This window comes from Protopterus annectens, chromosome 1.part2, assembly GCF_019279795.1.
Source record: "Protopterus annectens isolate FY-2018-M chromosome 1.part2, PAN1.0, whole genome shotgun sequence".
NCBI lineage: Eukaryota > Metazoa > Chordata > Ceratodontiformes > Protopteridae > Protopterus > Protopterus annectens.
Window position 1 is genome coordinate 942,412,168 of NC_056727.1, and position 18,541 is coordinate 942,430,708.

The window sequence follows — 18,541 nt, forward strand, 5'->3', positions numbered from 1 at the left end:
AGGCAAGAAGGGTAAAGTACAGTTGTGTACCTACCATAAATGTAGATGTTTGAGTGTATTCACTGTTGCAGTCATTACACTTGGATTATCCTGCTGGCAGGCTACCCGCAGTCAGCCTGAATTCCAAAGTCCTGGTCCAGCATCGGTTGCTGTCACCTCTTCCCTGACGTCAGTGCGCCAGGGGCATAAAAGGTGCAGCCGATGCCATTTTCTTCAGTGTTTCTTGCCCCAGATGTCAGGTGCCCCCAAAAGGGTAGGCTAAAAAACATTGCTTATAAAAGCATGCACTAAAATAAATACCTTCATCTACAAGCAAATACACCACATAGGTTGTATAGGATAGAGAAGTACAGATAAGTCCCAGCAAAGAAAGGAGGATGGTGGGTGGGTAACCTGGACTGCAACAGTGAATACACTAACATCTACATTTACGGTAGGTACACAACTGCACTATGTTCATCGTGTTTCACTGTTGCAGTCATTACACTTGGGTTGAATCCCAAAGCTGAGGTTGGGAGGCTGGGTCTAAATAGAATTAGGAGTGGCTATAAGGTCCTGCAGAACTGCAGTGGCAAAGCCTGCTCTGGATTTAGAGTAAAGAGGTAAGTGGTAGTGCTTAGTAAAAGTGTGCACTGAAGTCCACGTTGCAGCCTCCAAAATATCCTTTGTTGGTACTCCTCTGAGGAAGGCTACTGAGGTGGCTGCTGCCCTGGTAGAATGTGGTCTAATGCCCTTGGGCACTGATTTGCCATGTTGTGAATAGCAGAAACGAATGCAGTGTCCTATCCATTTTGAAATAGTCTGCTTTGAGATAGCCTTTCCTTGCGATCCTGCAGCATATGCCACTAAAAGTTGCTCAGTCTTTCTGAAAGCTTTAGTTTTGTCCAAGAAGAAGCGTAGCTGTCTGTGTATGTCCAAAGAATGCAGAAGTCTCTCCCCTTTATTCTGTGGGTTTGGGTAAAAAGTAGGAAAATGAATGGTTTGGTTAAGAGCAACACTGGACACTACCTTAGGCATAAATGTTGGGTTTGTCCTTAGAGAAACCCTGTCCGGATGGAAGATAATAAAAGGTTCCACAGTCATTAATGCCTGTAACTCCGAGACTCTTCTTGCTGAAGTTATTGCTAGGAGCAGAGCTGTTTTCCATGATAAGAATTTTATCTCAGCTGTATTGGCTGGCTCGAAAGGAGGCAGTGTGAGTTTTACAAAGACAAAACTGAGGTCCCATGCAGGAATTGGTGCTCTTCTTGGAGGTCTTAGCCCCCCCTGAGGAACTGCCTAAGCAATGCATGTGAAAAAATAGGTGGGTCTGTATTGTAATAATCTGAAATGGCAGAGGCATGGATCTTAATTGATGAGAAGGATAGGCCTTTGTCCAGCATATCAGTTAGATATTGTAAAATCTGAGGAATATTTGGAACAAGCGTGTTAATTCCTTGTGCCTGGTTCCAAGCACAGAATCTCTTCCATTTTTCTGCATAAGATTTTCTGGTGCTGGGCCTCCTTGCCTCCAAAATAACATTCATAACTGCTTTAGAGAGAGGTGTATTCTGAATGGTTACACTATCCGCCATGCAGCTAGATTTAGGGTTCTGAGCTTGCTGTGCAGGATCCGATTGTTTTGTTGGGTCAGTAAATGAGGAATCTGAGGCAATGTCCAGGCTGGGCCTTGGGACAATCTCCTTAGGATTGGGTACCAGTGTTGGCGTGGCCAATCCGGGGCGATCAGTATCATTTGTGGCTTCTCTTGTCTGACCTTTTAGGAGTACCTTGGGGAGGAGAGGCAGTTGAGGAAAGGCATATACTGTAAGGTTGTTCCAGCTGAATGACAAGGAATCCACTTTCCATGCTTGTTTGTGATAAGTCCTTGTGCAGAATCTCTGAAGTTGGCAGTTGTGAGGGGAGGCAAAAAGATCTATATCTTGGCATCCCCATTTCCTTGTTATCATTCTGAAGATTTGTGGACCTAGTTTCCACTCGTGAGGATCCATGAGGTTTCTGCTTGGTTCGTCTGCCAGAGAATTTGTTTTTCCTGGCAGGAATTGTGCTTGCAGGAGTACTTGGTAGGTCAATGCTGTGTTCCACAAAATCATGGCTTGCCTACAGAGGGGGTAGGAATGTGTGCCCCCCTGCTTGTTTATGTACCACGACTGTGGTGTTGTCTGTTTTTATCAGCAGCTGTCCTGGATGAAGTAGGTCCTTGAAGGCTGTCAGGGCATTTTGTACAGCTAGCATCTCTTTTTGATTGATGTGAAGATGCCTTTGGCTTGGGGGCCATGTGCCCTGAATACATTTTCCTGCCATGTGGGCAACCCAGGCATAATCTGATGCATCTGTTGTTAGTGTTTGCCTGGCTGTGGGTAAAGTGAATGGCTGTCCCTTGTTGTGGTGACAGGCCTGTGCCCACCATCGAAACTCCTGTTACAGGCAGGGAATGAGTGAAATGAATGATTCCAGGCTGTGGTAATGTTGAGTCCAAACACTTTGTAGATACCATTGTAGTTTCCTCATATGCAGTCTTGCATATGGAATTAGCAGAATGCTGGAGGCCATGTAGCCCAGAGCCTGCAGAATTTTTCTTACAGATAACTGGGTCTTTGTTGCCATGCTTTTGAAGTAAGAAATCAGTTGCCTTTGTTTGTCTGGCGTGAGATAAGCCATCTGGGCAGTTGTATTTAAGCTTGCACACAGGAATATTATCTCTTGAGAGGGTACTAGTTTTGATTTCTTTTCGTTTACTGTGTACCTTAGGCAAATTAGTAATCTTTTTACAAACGCCAGATGCTTTAGTAGAATGTCTTTGGTCTCTGCTTGAATAAGGCAGTCGTCCAAGTAGGGATATATTTGAATTCCTCTTTGTCTGCAAAATGCCATTACTGGTGCCTGGCATTTTGTGAAGACCCTGGGTGCAGTAGATAAGCCAAAGGGCAGTGCAGAGAATTGGTAGTGCATTGAGCCAGCTATGAATCGGAGGTATCCTTGCCCCTGCTCTTGTTGTGGCACTGGCTGAATAGCCCTCATATCCATGAGAGATGAAACTTGTTTTTGTGCCTCTGCCCATTTATTGTGTGGCAGGTTTGGCATACCTTTTGCATTTGGAAGGGTGTGAAAGTGAAACCTGTAGCCCTGAGAGACTATATTTAACATTCCCTCCAGTACAGCTCTTTTGAGTGTGTACCTTTAACTCCAAGTGGGCGTGGCTTCAGCCTTTAAACACTGAAGTTATCACCTTACAATTCTAACAAAAAGTCATTGACATAGGTCAAAGATCAATACAATTGTGTTTTCCATCATGTACGCTTCAAGATAAAATATTCTGATACCTTGTATGTAACAGTTTTGCAATTATTACTGCAAATATGAACAAACAATATTTGACGAATAGAGGCACAGTAAGAGGTAACTGCAGATGCACCTGGAGACGTCACTCGAATGTAATGAGTTAAGACCCATTTGTCCTGGGTGATCATGTGCCAATTCTGTGAAAAAAGTGCTAGCTTTCCCCCTAAGGGTCCTGCCAAAAGATAAATACTTGGCATTGGTAGAGGGAAATCATTGGGACTGTTTCCTATATGGCTGTGATTTGTCTTCTCCGCTTTTGGAGGTAGAAGCACCCCACTGTTTGGGCCTGTATAAGCTCTGGGGCATCTGTATCTGCCGAACTCAAACCGCCAAACAAACCAATGAACACAAAAACCTTAAGGAAACAGTCCTGCAGCGATAAATTCAGTGAATCCAATGAAAGCAAATAGTCGCTTGGTAAATACAATATTGTAAGCACTTTTATTACACACAAGAACTTTCGGTAGGCTCAATATCCCACCTTCTTCAGACAAAACAATGCATTCAAGGGAAAACTTAACTTAAATACTTTTTACCCTTGTTAATGACCTCATAATTGAGGACCCACCTACAATTAAAACCACTACTATTGAATACATAAAACCTTTCATTAAGTTCTAAAAGAACCTGTTATACATACTATTTTTAAAAATCAATACAAACCACATGTGTAAACCATAAATACTATTGTTCTATATCATATTAAAACATATATTCATATTAAAAATAATAATAATAATAAACAAACAAATACATAACCCCACATAAATACATAACCCCACATAAAGCGAGGTATAATTCCATCAGTAAAAAACAACGATAAAAAGCAGAAACAGCTGCCATGAATGTGGGAAATCATCAACCCAAACCAGCCAAGCCCTCTAAAGTTGGTAAGAGTCTAATGTGCTTACCAAATATGTTAACCTGCACTGACAGAATGTTGCCTCCATATTTCTGAAAAGCATGATAGGATTTACAAACAAAGTCACTAAAACTAATTTTGTGAACTAATCCTACCCTATACTACTAATAGTATTGGGTCCCTTGCTTATAAACCAAATGATGGATAGATCTAAAGTCCTGTATATATATACAAAAACAATGTGTATATGCCTATATACAATACATGTCCACACATCATTTTAATGATATAAGGGTCTAAAGTCCTGTATGTATATACCAAAACAACGTATATATGCATAAATACAATACAAGCCCACACATACCCCCCCCCCCCCAAAAAACAAACACAGAGAACATAGGACTGAACAAAATGTGAATGATATACGGATTATCTACGCAAGGCCAATAATTTCAAAATACAAGACAATGACACAGCTTCATTAATTCCTGGATATATATATGCTCCTGTTCTAATTTGCCAGAATAACTCTTCTTTTTCCAAATTAATTTGCCAAGGGCCACTATTTACATCAGTTACAACTTGCTTAAGGACAGAGAAATAGAAAGTATGGTCAGGGTGTTCCATAACATGGCGGGCCAATGCATTCCTAAAATCCATCTTTGATGTTGCATAAAGATGCTCGTATATGCGTTTACGCAACACCCTTTCGGTCTTTCCTATATAGAAAGCGGTACATTTGTTGCATAAGGCCACATACACCACTGCTCTTGCCCCACAATTAAAACTACCCATAACTTTGTATCTCTCTTTATTAATTGTAACTTGTGTTCCTTCCTGTATATTCTTACACTGGTGACATGTCCCACATTTGGTCATACCTTTATATTTGTTAAACCCTACTTTTTTAGTTCTTTCCAAAAGGGATTTTAAGCTAAAACCCTTTCTAAATGTAAGGTTAGGTACTGACCCTAGTGTCTCAGTTAATTGTCTATCCTCCCTAATAATGGACCAATTCTTCTGTAAAATGTCCCTTATTAGACGATGGTCAATCGAAAAAGTACACAAGAATTTTATGTTAAAATTAATTCCTACCTTATTCGATCCCATATTTCCTATACTAACTTGGTCCGTTGGGGTATCCAAGCTCTGTGGGTATAGAATAGGTTTGAAATGTCCAGAAAACCTTTTCATCTCTACCTCTTTCTTAATTATTAATATATTAATAATATGAAGACGTTTACAGATTTCCTGGATTTCACGTATGAGGTTAACTTTAACCAAATTAATTATTTAGATATTCTTCTCAGTAAAGATTACATCGAATCCAGATTCGTTAGTGAGATTTATCGCAAACCCACATATTCTAATGGGTTTCTACATTTCAGTAGTTGCCACCCCTACCATCAAAAAAGAGCTGTAGTAAAAGGACAGATGGTAAGGGCAGCGCGTATGACTACTAGGGATGTGGATTTCATAAATGAATGCGATAAACTCACTAACATGTTTCTGAATAGGGGCTACCCTGGGATACTTCTTACTGAAATTAAGAAAGAGGTAGAGATGAAAAGGTTTTCTGGACATTTCAAACCTATTCTATACCCACAGAGCTTGGATACCCCAACGGACCAAGTTAGTATAGGAAATATGGGATCGAATAAGGTAGGAATTAATTTTAACATAAAATTCTTGTGTACTTTTTCGATTGACCATCGTCTAATAAGGGACATTTTACAGAAGAATTGGTCCATTATTAGGGAGGATAGACAATTAACTGAGACACTAGGGTCAGTACCTAACCTTACATTTAGAAAGGGTTTTAGCTTAAAATCCCTTTTGGAAAGAACTAAAAAAGTAGGGTTTAACAAATATAAAGGTATGACCAAATGTGGGACATGTCACCAGTGTAAGAATATACAGGAAGGAACACAAGTTACAATTAATAAAGAGAGATACAAAGTTATGGGTAGTTTTAATTGTGGGGCAAGAGCAGTGGTGTATGTGGCCTTATGCAACAAATGTACCGCTTCTATATAGGAAAGACCGAAGGGTGTTGCGTAAACGCATATACGAGCATCTTTATGCAACATCAAAGATGGATTTTAGGAATGCATTGGCCCGCCATGTTATGGAACACCCTGACCATACTTTCTATTTCTCTGTCCTTAAGCAAGTTGTAACTGATGTAAATAGTGGCCCTTGGCAAATTAATTTGGAAAAAGAAGAGTTATTCTGGCAAATTAGAACAGGAGCATATATATATATCCAGGAATTAATGAAGCTGTGTCATTGTCTTGTATTTTGAAATTATTGGCCTTGCGTAGATAATCCATATATCATTCACATTTTGTTCAGTCCTATGTTCTCTGTGTTTGTTTTTGGGGGGGGGGGTATGTGTGGGCTTGTATTGTATTTATGCATATATACGTTGTTTTGGTATATACATACAGGACTTTAGACCCTTATATCATTAAAATGATGTGTGGGCATGTATTGTATATAGGCATATACACACTGTTTTTGTATATATATACAGGACTTTAGATCTATCCATCATTTGGTTTATAAGCAAGGGACCCAATACTATTAGTAGTATAGGGTAGGATTAGTTCACAAAATTAGTTTTAGTGACTTTGTTTGTAAATCCTATCATGCTTTTCAGAAATATGGAGGCAACATTCTGTCAGTGCAGGTTAACATATTTGGTAAGCACATTAGACTCTTACCAACTTTAGAGGGCTTGGCTGGTTTGGGTTGATGATTTCCCACATTCATGGCAGCTGTTTCTGCTTTTTATCGTTGTTTTTTACTGATGGAATTATACCTCGCTTTATGTGGGGTTATGTATTTATGTGGGGTTATGTATTTGTTTGTTTATTATTATTATTATTATTTTTAATATGAATATATGTTTTAATATGATATAGAACAATAGTATTTATGGTTTACACATGTGGTTTGTATTGATTTTTAAAAATAGTATGTATAACAGGTTCTTTTAGAACTTAATGAAAGGTTTTATGTATTCAATAGTAGTGGTTTTAATTGTAGGTGGGTCCTCAATTATGAGGTCATTAACAAGGGTAAAAAGTATTTAAGTTAAGTTTTCCCTTGAATGCATTGTTTTGTCTGAAGGTGGGATATTGAGCCTACCGAAAGTTCTTGTGTGTAATAAAAGTGCTTACAATATTGTATTTACCAAGCGACTATTTGCTTTCATTGGATTCACTGAATTTATCGCTGCAGGACTGTTTCCTTAAGGTTTTTGTGTGCATCTGTATCTGCCTCTTCGTGGCCTGTCTGATACGGGAAAGGAACAATTCTTAGAAGGCCAGTTCCTGCTAAATCTGGGTGGCTGTACCTGTAAGAAATCCTTCACTGTCTGCATAGATTTAGCTTTATCCTCCATTTTCTTCAACACCTCTTCTGTCTTAACACCAAACAAAGTTTCATGCTGTAATGGAGCATCCAATAATTTTGCTTTAACATGATCAGGCAGTGTCTGTTCCTTTAACCAAGCATGCTTTCTAATGACAGATCCTGTTACAGCGGCTCTGCAAGAGGCCTCCAGTGAATCATAACCACATTGCAAAGTATGTTTTCCCACTTGTTCAGCTGCATGCAATAAATCCTGCAATTCCTTGTTCTCAGAACATTCAGAATTTGTCAACATTTTCTGTTTTAACAGAGACATTAAGTATTGCTGATATTTAAGCATATGAAACTGACAATTTAAAGCCCTTACAGCCAAGGCAGCAGAAGTGTAAACATTTTTCCCCCATCTGTCCAGTGCCCTAGAATCTCTATCTGAGGGAACAGGGTTTTTTGCAGTAGCAGCCTTGACCCCTTTGGGACCCTGAGAAATAGTTTCTGGGTCAGCAGCAGGGTTTTTATATAGAAATTTATGAGAAGCTGGAACCCTGTAGTATCTGTCTGGCTTAACAGGTGCAGGAGGTAAAGAGTCGGGAGATAGGCCGGACTCTGAAAATACATCTACAATGTCTAGAACAGGAGGAATAGCAAGAGGTCTGTGCTGAGGTAGTAAAAGAAAGTCTCTGGGCCTTTTCTTGGAATCTGAATAATCTTGGCTCTCCCAGTGGAAATGCTCCCTCATGGTATGCAGGGTTTCACCAAATGAGTAATCCTCAGTAGGAGAAGCTGAAGGAATAGATTCTTCAGCATCAGAATCCTCATAGGGAGAAATAGAGTATCCCTGTTCTGAAGAGGAGTCAGAGGAAATGGAAACCTTATCAGAGGAATCATATTCAGTATCTTGCCTAGGCCTCTTATCAGGAGGGGGATGGGAGCCCCTAATCAAAGTAATTAGGTCTTCGGCCATTTTGAGCATCTGTTTCTTAGGCATGGAAGTCTGTCCTGGAGAATGCTGTACTGGTTTCCTTGTCTTTAAAACTGTTTTAGTCTTTGTCTTGGATGCTGAAGTTGGCTTGATATAAAGCTGTGTAGGTCTGAAAACACCCTCAGAAGCTGATGCCTGCTCAGCGGCTCTGGACCCATCTGAGGGATTAGTTTCCCATGGCCCAATACCTTAAGTATCCAGAGGCCTAGTTGTCTCCACGTGGGAGTTGGAGGCAGCCTGTGGCTCTGAGGTAGTGGGTGTCTGGGGCTGAGAAGGCGCCTTACTGAGAACCGGCAACTGGCCTAGAAGAGGCTTCGTCGTCGGTTTTAGACCTTGGATGCCTGTCCTTTTATTTTTCCTTGCGTTTTTTATGAACTCCGGTCGTCGGTTGTTCCGACGGCATTACGTAGTTAAACCTTCAGCCAAAGTAATGAAAAGCAAAATCATACCGACGCTTAATAGTGCGTTGGTTAAATCTAGCACAAAACCGACAACTAGCAATGTCGTGGTCAGGGCCTAGGCAAGGAATACAGTAAGAATGAAAATCCTTATGAGGTATTTGCTTCCCCACACGGAATACAATTGTTAACTTTTTCTGACATCGGTCTGGAGCAAGAAAAAAAGTTTCCCCAATGGGGTACTTAGCTTTATAGAAGACTTCGGATCTGAAATTCAATTTCGAAAATCTCAGGAGTCAGCCGACCGGCACTTTCAAACTGCTTTTGCTTCGGGCACCGCGCGGCAAGAAAGACTGATGAAAATGGCGTCAGCTGCAACTTTTATACCCCCTGGTGCACTGACGTCAGGGGAAGAGGCGACAGCAACCGACGCCGGACCAGGACTTTGGAATTCAGGCAGACTGCGGGTAGCCTGCCAGCAGGATAACCCAAGTGTAATGACTGCAACAGTGAAACATGAACATCTGCACACAATGCTGAACACTTCTTAAAAAAAAAAAAAAAAAAGCAATTATAATAATTTTCTTGTATGCAATCTGCAGGACAGTCATAAGAAAAAGCAATAAAAGTTGCTGCTTATGAAGCATCTGCAGCTTAGCAAACAGGCAGTGAAACGGACAAATTAGATGTCCAAATATATTTACTGACAGTCACATTTTTTAAACAAAAGACCCACAAGCAGCTTATTTTAAATAAAATGATTTACTTACATCTGACTCATCAGCCACCATATCTTCAGAACCTTCTTCTGATGAGGATTCTAGATAAAAAAAATATATACATACTATTAACATCAGGAATATAAATCACATCTACCTGCATTTACCATATTGTTTTTTTTTTTCTTTTCAAGAAAGCCTTCTGTGGGGGTGGGGTGGAGGAGATACCGCATTACTGCATCAGAACTTGTTTTGAGTTGTTCACCAATTTTCTGAACATGAGAAAATGCAAGTCCCAAAGCTTATGTCAGAGTGTCTTACTCGGTCAGGAAAAAAGGGTGCACTTAGTTTCTGCATTCTCAACTTGATTCCCCTTTAGAAAAGTAAGTTGCAGTTTCACCTGCCATAAATAACATACATGAGCACTTATCATACAAAATGATTTTCATGAGTGTCTGTACAGGGTACCAGAAGGGGGAGCATTTTTTTTTTTTTTTTTAGTGACCCACTGACTGCTGACCATCACCTCTTCACGATGTGTTGGCCCATTCATTCCTTACATGGCAAGAGCTATGCCTAGCCCATTTGTTTCCCTGTGAAGGACAGCTGACTGTGAAGTTGCCATCCTAGCAGCCATTACAGCAGTTTTAATATGCTGTCTAACCCTTTCCCTTGTAGCAACGTAAATTCTGCAGAGAAACTGCTTACATCCATGACATACAGATGTGCCTGCTCCCCAACACTCCTTTGCAAGGGCTACTACACAGGCTTGGGTAGACCCCACCCTCATAGGACTTCTCTCATGGAAGTTGCCTATGCCACTTCCCTGTAGCATCAAGACACCACAAGGGTAAAGACACCACAACTCTCCCTCCTAGGCAACAGCATAATGATGCGAGCTGCAGGTCTCTTATCCAGCTTCCCAAATCACTAAATGATCTCAAGTCATCCTAGTTACAGTCAGGGCGTTATCCCCTTGTGCCAAAGAGCCAGGGTTTGGGCCCTCTTCTAGTTCTTTCCTTCCATAACTTGCACAACTGAAGGCATATGTGTCTCAGGAAGAACTTTAGAAATTGCAGAGATATCTCATCTGCTGCATTTCTTCTGGTCTTTAAAACATCCACATGCAGACAGTCTTCAAATCCAAAAATAAAAAAAGCTGTTTATTTTTGATGTATGTTTTTGTACTTGTGAGGGGGATTCTTCACATCTAAATTCTCTTGCAAGTGATACAGAATGTACACAGGTTCCAACTCAGAAAATCAGTTTTGATGTTGGCATCGGATTGATCTGAATAGTCTAGTGCAGATGACAGACAGGAATACTTCTGATGAAACTAAGCCTTATTGTGGAGACAGGTTAGGTAGGTGGATGAATGAGCCAATGAATGGGCCTACTGATTAAGGCTACTGTTCAGTGGATATAGGTGTATGTGGTTTAGCTAGCACAGATTTAAAAAAGTGAAACCTGACTGGTGGATGGATGTTTGGATGCTGAGCTATGGGTGGGGCAGTGGGATTCCAGTATTTGGTACATAGCTGTAATGCATCACAGAAATGTTAACATATCTCTTTTGACTCCAGGTAAAATACTGTGTGTGCAGGAATGGTGAATTATAAAAAAAAATGTTTAGCTTGCTTTTATGAAGCTATTGGGAAACACAGCCCATGTGTGAAATTATGAAGATACAAACAATTTGAAAGCGTAACTTTTAAAGTATATACAAACATGTGACACTAACTGAATAGTATAAAGCTTAGTCAGACAAGCTAAGAACAATGCAGCTCTTTTGCCAGGTGGGCTTCATTAAACCTAGCATGATGGTGGGATTACAAAGGAGCACACACACAAAATACATCCAAAGAAACAAAATAATATTAACCATATTAAATATTTTCTAAATCAGTATAAGTCCTTGTGGTCCAGTTTTATGACTAAGTGCACTTTACATGGAGCAGGATTATCAAGTCCCTGCAGGACATGCAGACTCTGAGGCAGGTAATGTGCCTACAACTGCCCTTCAGAAATGAGATCAAGCAGACTATCCTGGATGTCTGCCTTTCAGCAGAGGTTCTATTTTTTGCTATGCTGTCAATCTTTATTGAACACTTTCTGAAAAACAAAAGAGGCCCTTCACTACTGTTGAAGATGTTATGATTCTCCATCACCTCTGTCATACCAGCATCTTCTAGACCCATCAACCCCTTCCAAAAGTCCTTTAACAAACACACAAGGGTCTTCACATGGCAGACAGCCTTCCACACACACCATGCAGCCAGTAACGTCACCTTGGAGGATAGTTCTGCCAACTCAGAAGTCATAATTCTGACCAACATCAAGGGCATTCTGTGGGTGGAGTGGTTGTTTGAGCTTGTCCTAGCTCAGACGACCATCACAAAAAACAGTGGGTTCTAAACATGGTCATGGACACCAAAAGTCTTAAGGACTCATAGGTCTTTCTCAGAAAGAGACATGCTAAATGTCTAAACCTTTCAGAAACTCATCTGAAGTACCTCTTCATGGTAGGGGCTTGCAAAAACCTCTTCATGGTAGGGGCTTGCAAAAAGGTAATAAATATTCTCAGAGGCCAAGTAAGCAGTATCTGGGGTGGTTCCTCACTTCACAAATGGTATCCATGACCATGGGCTCTAAGGGATTTGTGATATTTATTCAGACATTTCTGAGGATTTCATGATACTTCTTCCTGCCCTTAAACTGCATCCAAAAAAAAACCCAAGGTGAACAGCTGCAAGGAACGAATGTCTGGCTCTGTTTATCAAAGGTAATGAACTGTAGGGTCTTCTGAAGATTTCCAAGCAGCAGACAGAGAGGGACACCCAACTACTCCATCTCCAGACTGGGCATGTAAGCATATGGGTGATGTGTGACATATCAAACCACCAAGAAGTGAGCATCAAGTGTCAAAGCAAAGGACACAGACACTCTGGAATGTGCCAGACAAATGCTACCCAAAGTTGCACTCCTGCACTTACACTGACGAGTTTCACGTTATTTAAAGGAACTGCTTATAAAGTTTTGGGCCTAAATCAAGGACCATGACACTGAAGGGCCTGTGGGAAGACAGTGCACTCTGGAACATACCTTTTTTTTTCTGGGGGGGGGGGTTCATCCATCCAGAATGCTACCCACCAAACTATGCTGGGAGAATCGAGCTGCTTCCCAGAAGCCAACCAGTAACTGTGTAGTCTTTTCCAGCTGCTCAGAGACAAGGTGGTACAAACACCCTTGATGCGTCCTCATGGTATGTACCATGGATCCACTTTAAGGTCCACCTGTTAATGTAAAACATGGCTGCAAACTCGAACCCTTACTAGTTGATAAAAATTCATGCCATTCCTTTGGAGAATGGCAGACCATCTCGAGGACAGACCCCCCCCCCAGGCAGTGACCTATAGCAGAACTGTGCTATAATTTCTAGCAGTGATGTGGCATAGGCCTGGAGCTATGCAAGTATCCCTCCAGAACAAACTGCTGCAATTCTTTAAGAAGTGACACAAGCTAAGGACCCTGGTGCTCTTCTCCCACATAATAAAAAAACTGTGCAGGTGTGGGGTCCTGAACTCTAATGGCCAAAATCAGCACTTGTTAGCTTACTGCTTTTAACCATCTAGCATGGGGGCTTCTGACTAATATTCAAAATGCGTGAGGAACAGAAAAGAACAGGTGGAGGTGGACTCAGGGTGAGGTGTGTTCTAGTATGGCATGTAACATTAAGAGAAGTACTACCTACTGTTTTGCATATACCCATATATGCACGCTTCAAAGCGCTAGCCAATGTGGAATGGAATGAAAGATAATTCCATTCGCATACACACTGCAGATGGTCCTCAATGCTAGATCGAACATCATGCCATATACAATCAAACCAAGCATATTTATTTCTCTATAGTTTCTATTTTTGCTCACTTTAAGACCACCCCAAATCTGAATGTTGCAAGGCTGACAGACATTTTACATGATCAAACAGCACTATGACTGTCACCAGTTAACGAAGACAATCATTAAAAATCTGTTTTATTTTAAAAATCAGTAATATCTAGTGAAGAATAAAAAAACTTCACGTATGATTACCTACTGAATAGACACCAAAAACAGCAAAGAACATTCATGTAGTAGGCTCAAAAGCCCAACACGACTGAAAAGGTGCAAAGCACTTTGTCATTGTTTAAGCATTTTGTGTGGCAAAGTGCAAGACATGCTGCTACTTACCTTCTTCATAAACAAGTTTTGCAGTTTGACTTGCATCACCCATGTTTTGCATTTTTTCAGAAGATGAAACCTGAAAAAAAAAATCATACTTTTACTTTTCCAGTTAAAGAACACTGTTCAAAACAAATCTACAAGTTTAAGAGCCTACTATGCCAGCAATCATATGTGGCCAAAATTTTGTAGAGTGACAGTACTCAATGCAGAAACCAACAAAAATATTCTAAGCAGCATTTAACAGCTTTCTTTCTTTATAAACTCCATGACTTGCAGTAAGATGAATAATCTAAATATTCTTCCCATCATTGCCACTGCATCATCCTTCATATGACACATTAAACCAAAGTCCCATCTGCTTAAGTTGGTGGTAGATCTGGTGGATGTAAAAGATCACACCTATTGAAAAGATTAGGGGAAGTTCTCTGATACCCTAGCTAAATTTTCCCTCATAGTACAAGTACTGCCTTAGGTCCCCCCATGAAAAGAGGCCACTAGCTTAGTGAGACTAACCCCAGTCAAAAGATAAACACTTTTCTGGCTTATAAACACTGCATTCATCTAATGCACATCTGTGAGCTCCAATGAAATGAAAATACTGTATTTTCAGGAAAAGTGAAACAGACAACTTTTTATATGCTGTAGCACAATATGCATATATGCACGCTGCCATTACTTCTCTGTTTTTGGTGACAGCATCTTACTGCTGATCCCCAGAAGCAAGTATTAGTCTGGGGCAGTTTGTAGGTGAAAGCAAAGGTCAAGTGAACACTGATAGGAATAGGAACAGTACACAATACACCTGAAGGTAACACAATGAGCTACATAACTGTGGACACAGCATGTACTGAATATGCTACTCTGCAAATCTGTACTGATGTTAAAAATCACTGGAGGTAAAACAGCACTCGAGTGTGCTATGTATTTAAGTCTCCTATTAGAATTTCCTTTTTTTGTGTGTGTATTGCCTTAGCAAAAGTGATGGATGTCCTCGTATACAGAACTGCTGCTTCAGTGGCATTCACTGCCAGTCTCCCCATGCATGGTTCCCACTGGGGCTGATGCGTTTAGCTTGCGATTCATATGAAGACTACAATAATGGCCTAGAATACTAAACTGAGCTGTCACGGCATTTTCAGCCTGAATATGGACTTTTGTCACTGGAATTGTGCCTCACACCCAATTTCAACTTGTATGCAGTCAAAGAAACACACTACATAAAGTTGCACATCTATAGTTTAAATGGGGAATCAACACCCAAGTGCATTGTACAGGTGAGGTCACGACATGTTATTCTGAGAAATTTGATGTAATAATTCATACGGTTTTGGAGATATGATCTTTTACTGGTATACACCTAAATACAGAAGTTTGCACCCTCCAGTTTAAATGAGGATGTAGCAAAGTGCATCACATTAGCATAATGTTTGGCATATGACCTTAAATCTGGTATCGCTGGTACTTGCATTGGGATTCTAGACAAAGTTTTGCACCCAAGTCTGATTAGAATTCTCTAATTTGCTCCTTTGAACTACTTCAGAGTAACAGACATATGGCCTCAAACAACTAAAAGACTCAATTTTAGAGAGCTTTGGGGGGGTTGGCTATACGACCTCTCATCAAAAGGCCTAATGAAACTAGCTTCCTGAATATACTTGCACTACGTGCCCACACTCTAGAGGCAGTAAATTCAGCAGGCAAAGCAACATTTCTGTTAAAATCATGACTGAAATGCTGAAAATTCTTTATGAAGAAAAGCATTTCTGAGTGCTTTTTGTACTCCAACATCTTACTAGAATTCTGATTTTTTTTTTTTGTTTACTGTTGTGGAACTGACACCATCTTGTATAAAAGATGGCAAGCCAGTGTTTCACTTCTGTTGTCATAGCCTGACAACATACAGTTTCCAGCCGAAGGATATGTAAAAAGAAGTTATGTACTCACCATAACGTCCCATGTTTGTAGTCCATCTCGCCCTTCATTCTTACATATGGGTTCGGAGCCGATCCATGGCTCAGACTCGGCCTATTACAAAGCTCAAAGTCTTCTAGTTGGCTCATGGCTAGTTAGGTATCCCATAGTGCACCAGTACAATCCCCGGATCTTGTTTTCTGCTAAACTATAGAAAGGCAGAACTAAGGCTAATCAGAAAAAACAATAATGAAAGGTCTCCACCCTATTATGGTAATATTATCTTGTCTCCAGATCCTTCCAGGATGGGAGTAGGTGGGTGAGTTCGTAAGAATGAAGGGAGAGATAGACTACAAAGATGGAACGTTATGGTGAGTACATAACTTCTTTATGTTCTGTAGTCCTACCTTGCCTTCATTCTTACATATGGGACAGTGTCCCTAGCATCTTATTCTTGGGCGGCTCACGGAAAAATACTCCTGCGTACCGTGGAACCAAAGGAGGCTCCACCCCTAGAAGTCAGGTCCAAGTTGTAATGAATAATAAAGGTATGAGGGGTAGCCCAGGTTGCTGCTGCACAAATATTGTCAATTGAAAGTCTGGCTTGAAAGGCAGCAGATGTAGACTGGGACCGTGTAGAATGAGCCTTAATCTTGAACGGTAGAGTCTTTCCATTAGAAGAATAAATGAAGGCAATACAGCTCGAAATCTAATTGGATAGGGTCACTTTGGAGACTGGGAGACCTAGTTTGGAATCGGAGAATGATACGAACAATTGGTCTGATTTTCTAAGATCCTTAGTCCTGTGAAGCTAGAACCGTAATTGCCTGTGAACATTCAACTGATGAAATTTGTATTCGGCTGCGTTGGAATGGTCAGGGAAAAATACCGGCAACTCTATAGTTTGGTTCAAGTTATTGTAAGAGCAAATTTTAGGGATAAAAGATGAATTTGTGCGAAGAGAGACTCTTTGTGGAAAATCAAATAAGAGGCCTTGATAGACGGTGCTTATAACTTTGATACCAGTCTAGCAGATGTGATGGCTACTAGAAACTAAGTCTTCCAAGACAGAAATTTCAGTGGACACGAATGAGCAGATTCAAAGGGCGGAGAAGTTATTTTGAACAGAACAAAGTTTAGATCCCAGGAAGCTACTGGGTCCTGAAAAGGGGATCTCAGCAAAGTAGCACCTTTATGGAAGGTTTTACACAATCTATGTGACATCAGGTTAGACTCATGTTGAGCCAAATGAAAATTAGATATCGCTGCCAACTGGACCCTAATTGTGGCAGCAGCAGATCCCTGATGGAAAACTTCAGACAAAAATTCTAAAACCACTGGAATGGACGCAGTGTTAGGGTCAACACTCCTTTCTTCAGCCCTGATAGAAAACCTTCTCCATTTGCTATTGTATAACTTTCTAGTGGAAGGTTTATGTGAAGAAATGAGAATGTGGATCACAGCAGGTGAAAAATCATGAAGCCTGACTAGGGATGGAATTGGAGCAGCCACGCTGTCAAGTTGAGGGTGTGGAGGCTGGGGTGAAGAGAGCATGACGTGTGTCAAGAGGTCTGGCACTGGGTCCAGAGTCCATGGATCGTCTAGTAGATGAGGCCCGAGAAAGGAGGACCAAATCTGATGAAGCCAGTAAGGAGTGATGAGAATCATTTTGCTTCCCAACAGCTTTGCTTTCTGAATCACCTGGGATACGAGAGAAAAGGGAGGGAAAGCATGAAGGAGACCCAGGGGCCAATCGCGAACAAGTGTGTCTCTCAGCGACTCCCCCAGAGGGGTGATAAGGGAAAAGTAGCTGCTGCATTTGGTGTTGATCGGACTGGCGAAAAGATCACAGCAAGGCCGCCCCCATTTGCGGAAAATCTGTTCCGCTATTTCCTGCTTCAAAGACCACTCGTGAGGCATCAAGATTGCCCGGCTGACTGTCTACTATCATGCTGGTTGTCCATGGGATGTGCATTGCCACTAGAAAGCACTGGGAAGATATCGCCCACTTCCAAACACGAATCGCCTCCCAACAAAGGGGGTAAGATCTGGTTCCACCTTGTTTGTTGAGATACCGTACCACAGACATGTCTGACTGGATTGCTATAGTCACAAGAGGAAGAAGGTCGTGAAGTGCTTGCAACGCTACAAGCACCGCTCATCTTTAGGACACAGATATGCAGGTGAGCCTCGTCATCTTGCCATGTGCCTTGGACAGTCCTGCCTAGATAATGCCCCCGCACCCTGTGAGGCATCCGTGGTCACAGTAGCAACGGGTTGGTGAGGAAGGAATGGAGTGCCGTGCCTGTCATTAGTTGGTCGGGATGGATCCACCAATGGAGATTCTTTTTGCAAGACTGTTAAGATGATGTGATGAGATAGAGGCAGTTGTTGAAAGGACCACTGGGACAATAGAAGCCAGTGAAGATTTTGCATATGTAATCTGGCAAGAGGGACTAGCATTATGGTGGAGACCATAGTCCCCAAGAGTTTCAGCATTGTCTTTGCCTTGACTTTTTGCAAAGGAAGTATACTGAACTTGTGTGACATTCTGTACTCTTTCTGCAGGAAGACGAGACGAGCTAACATGGCGACTGTGTCTATTTCGGCACCTATGAAAGTCACAAACTGAGAGGGCGATAAGGCATATTTTTCCCAATTTATAGTAATCCCCAATTGGGAACAAAGTTGGATAGTGGAATCTCTGGTTTGAAGGAGTAGATGCCTG

The 18,541-nt window shown here is 41.1% G+C and overlaps 1 protein-coding gene across 1 annotated transcript in view; it reads right to left on the minus strand.

Annotated features, from left to right (window-relative positions):
- The window catches only part of WDR43 (WD repeat domain 43), a 1,886,673-nt gene that overhangs the window by 123,824 nt on the left and 1,744,308 nt on the right, over positions 1–18,541 (minus strand). The window contains exons 16-17 of the mRNA XM_044059887.1: positions 13,909–13,978; positions 9,730–9,779 (exon numbers count right to left, since the gene is read on the minus strand). Of these exons, the coding sequence (XP_043915822.1) occupies positions 9,730–9,779; positions 13,909–13,978 (120 nt within the window). The remainder of the gene's footprint in view (positions 1–9,729; positions 9,780–13,908; positions 13,979–18,541) is intronic.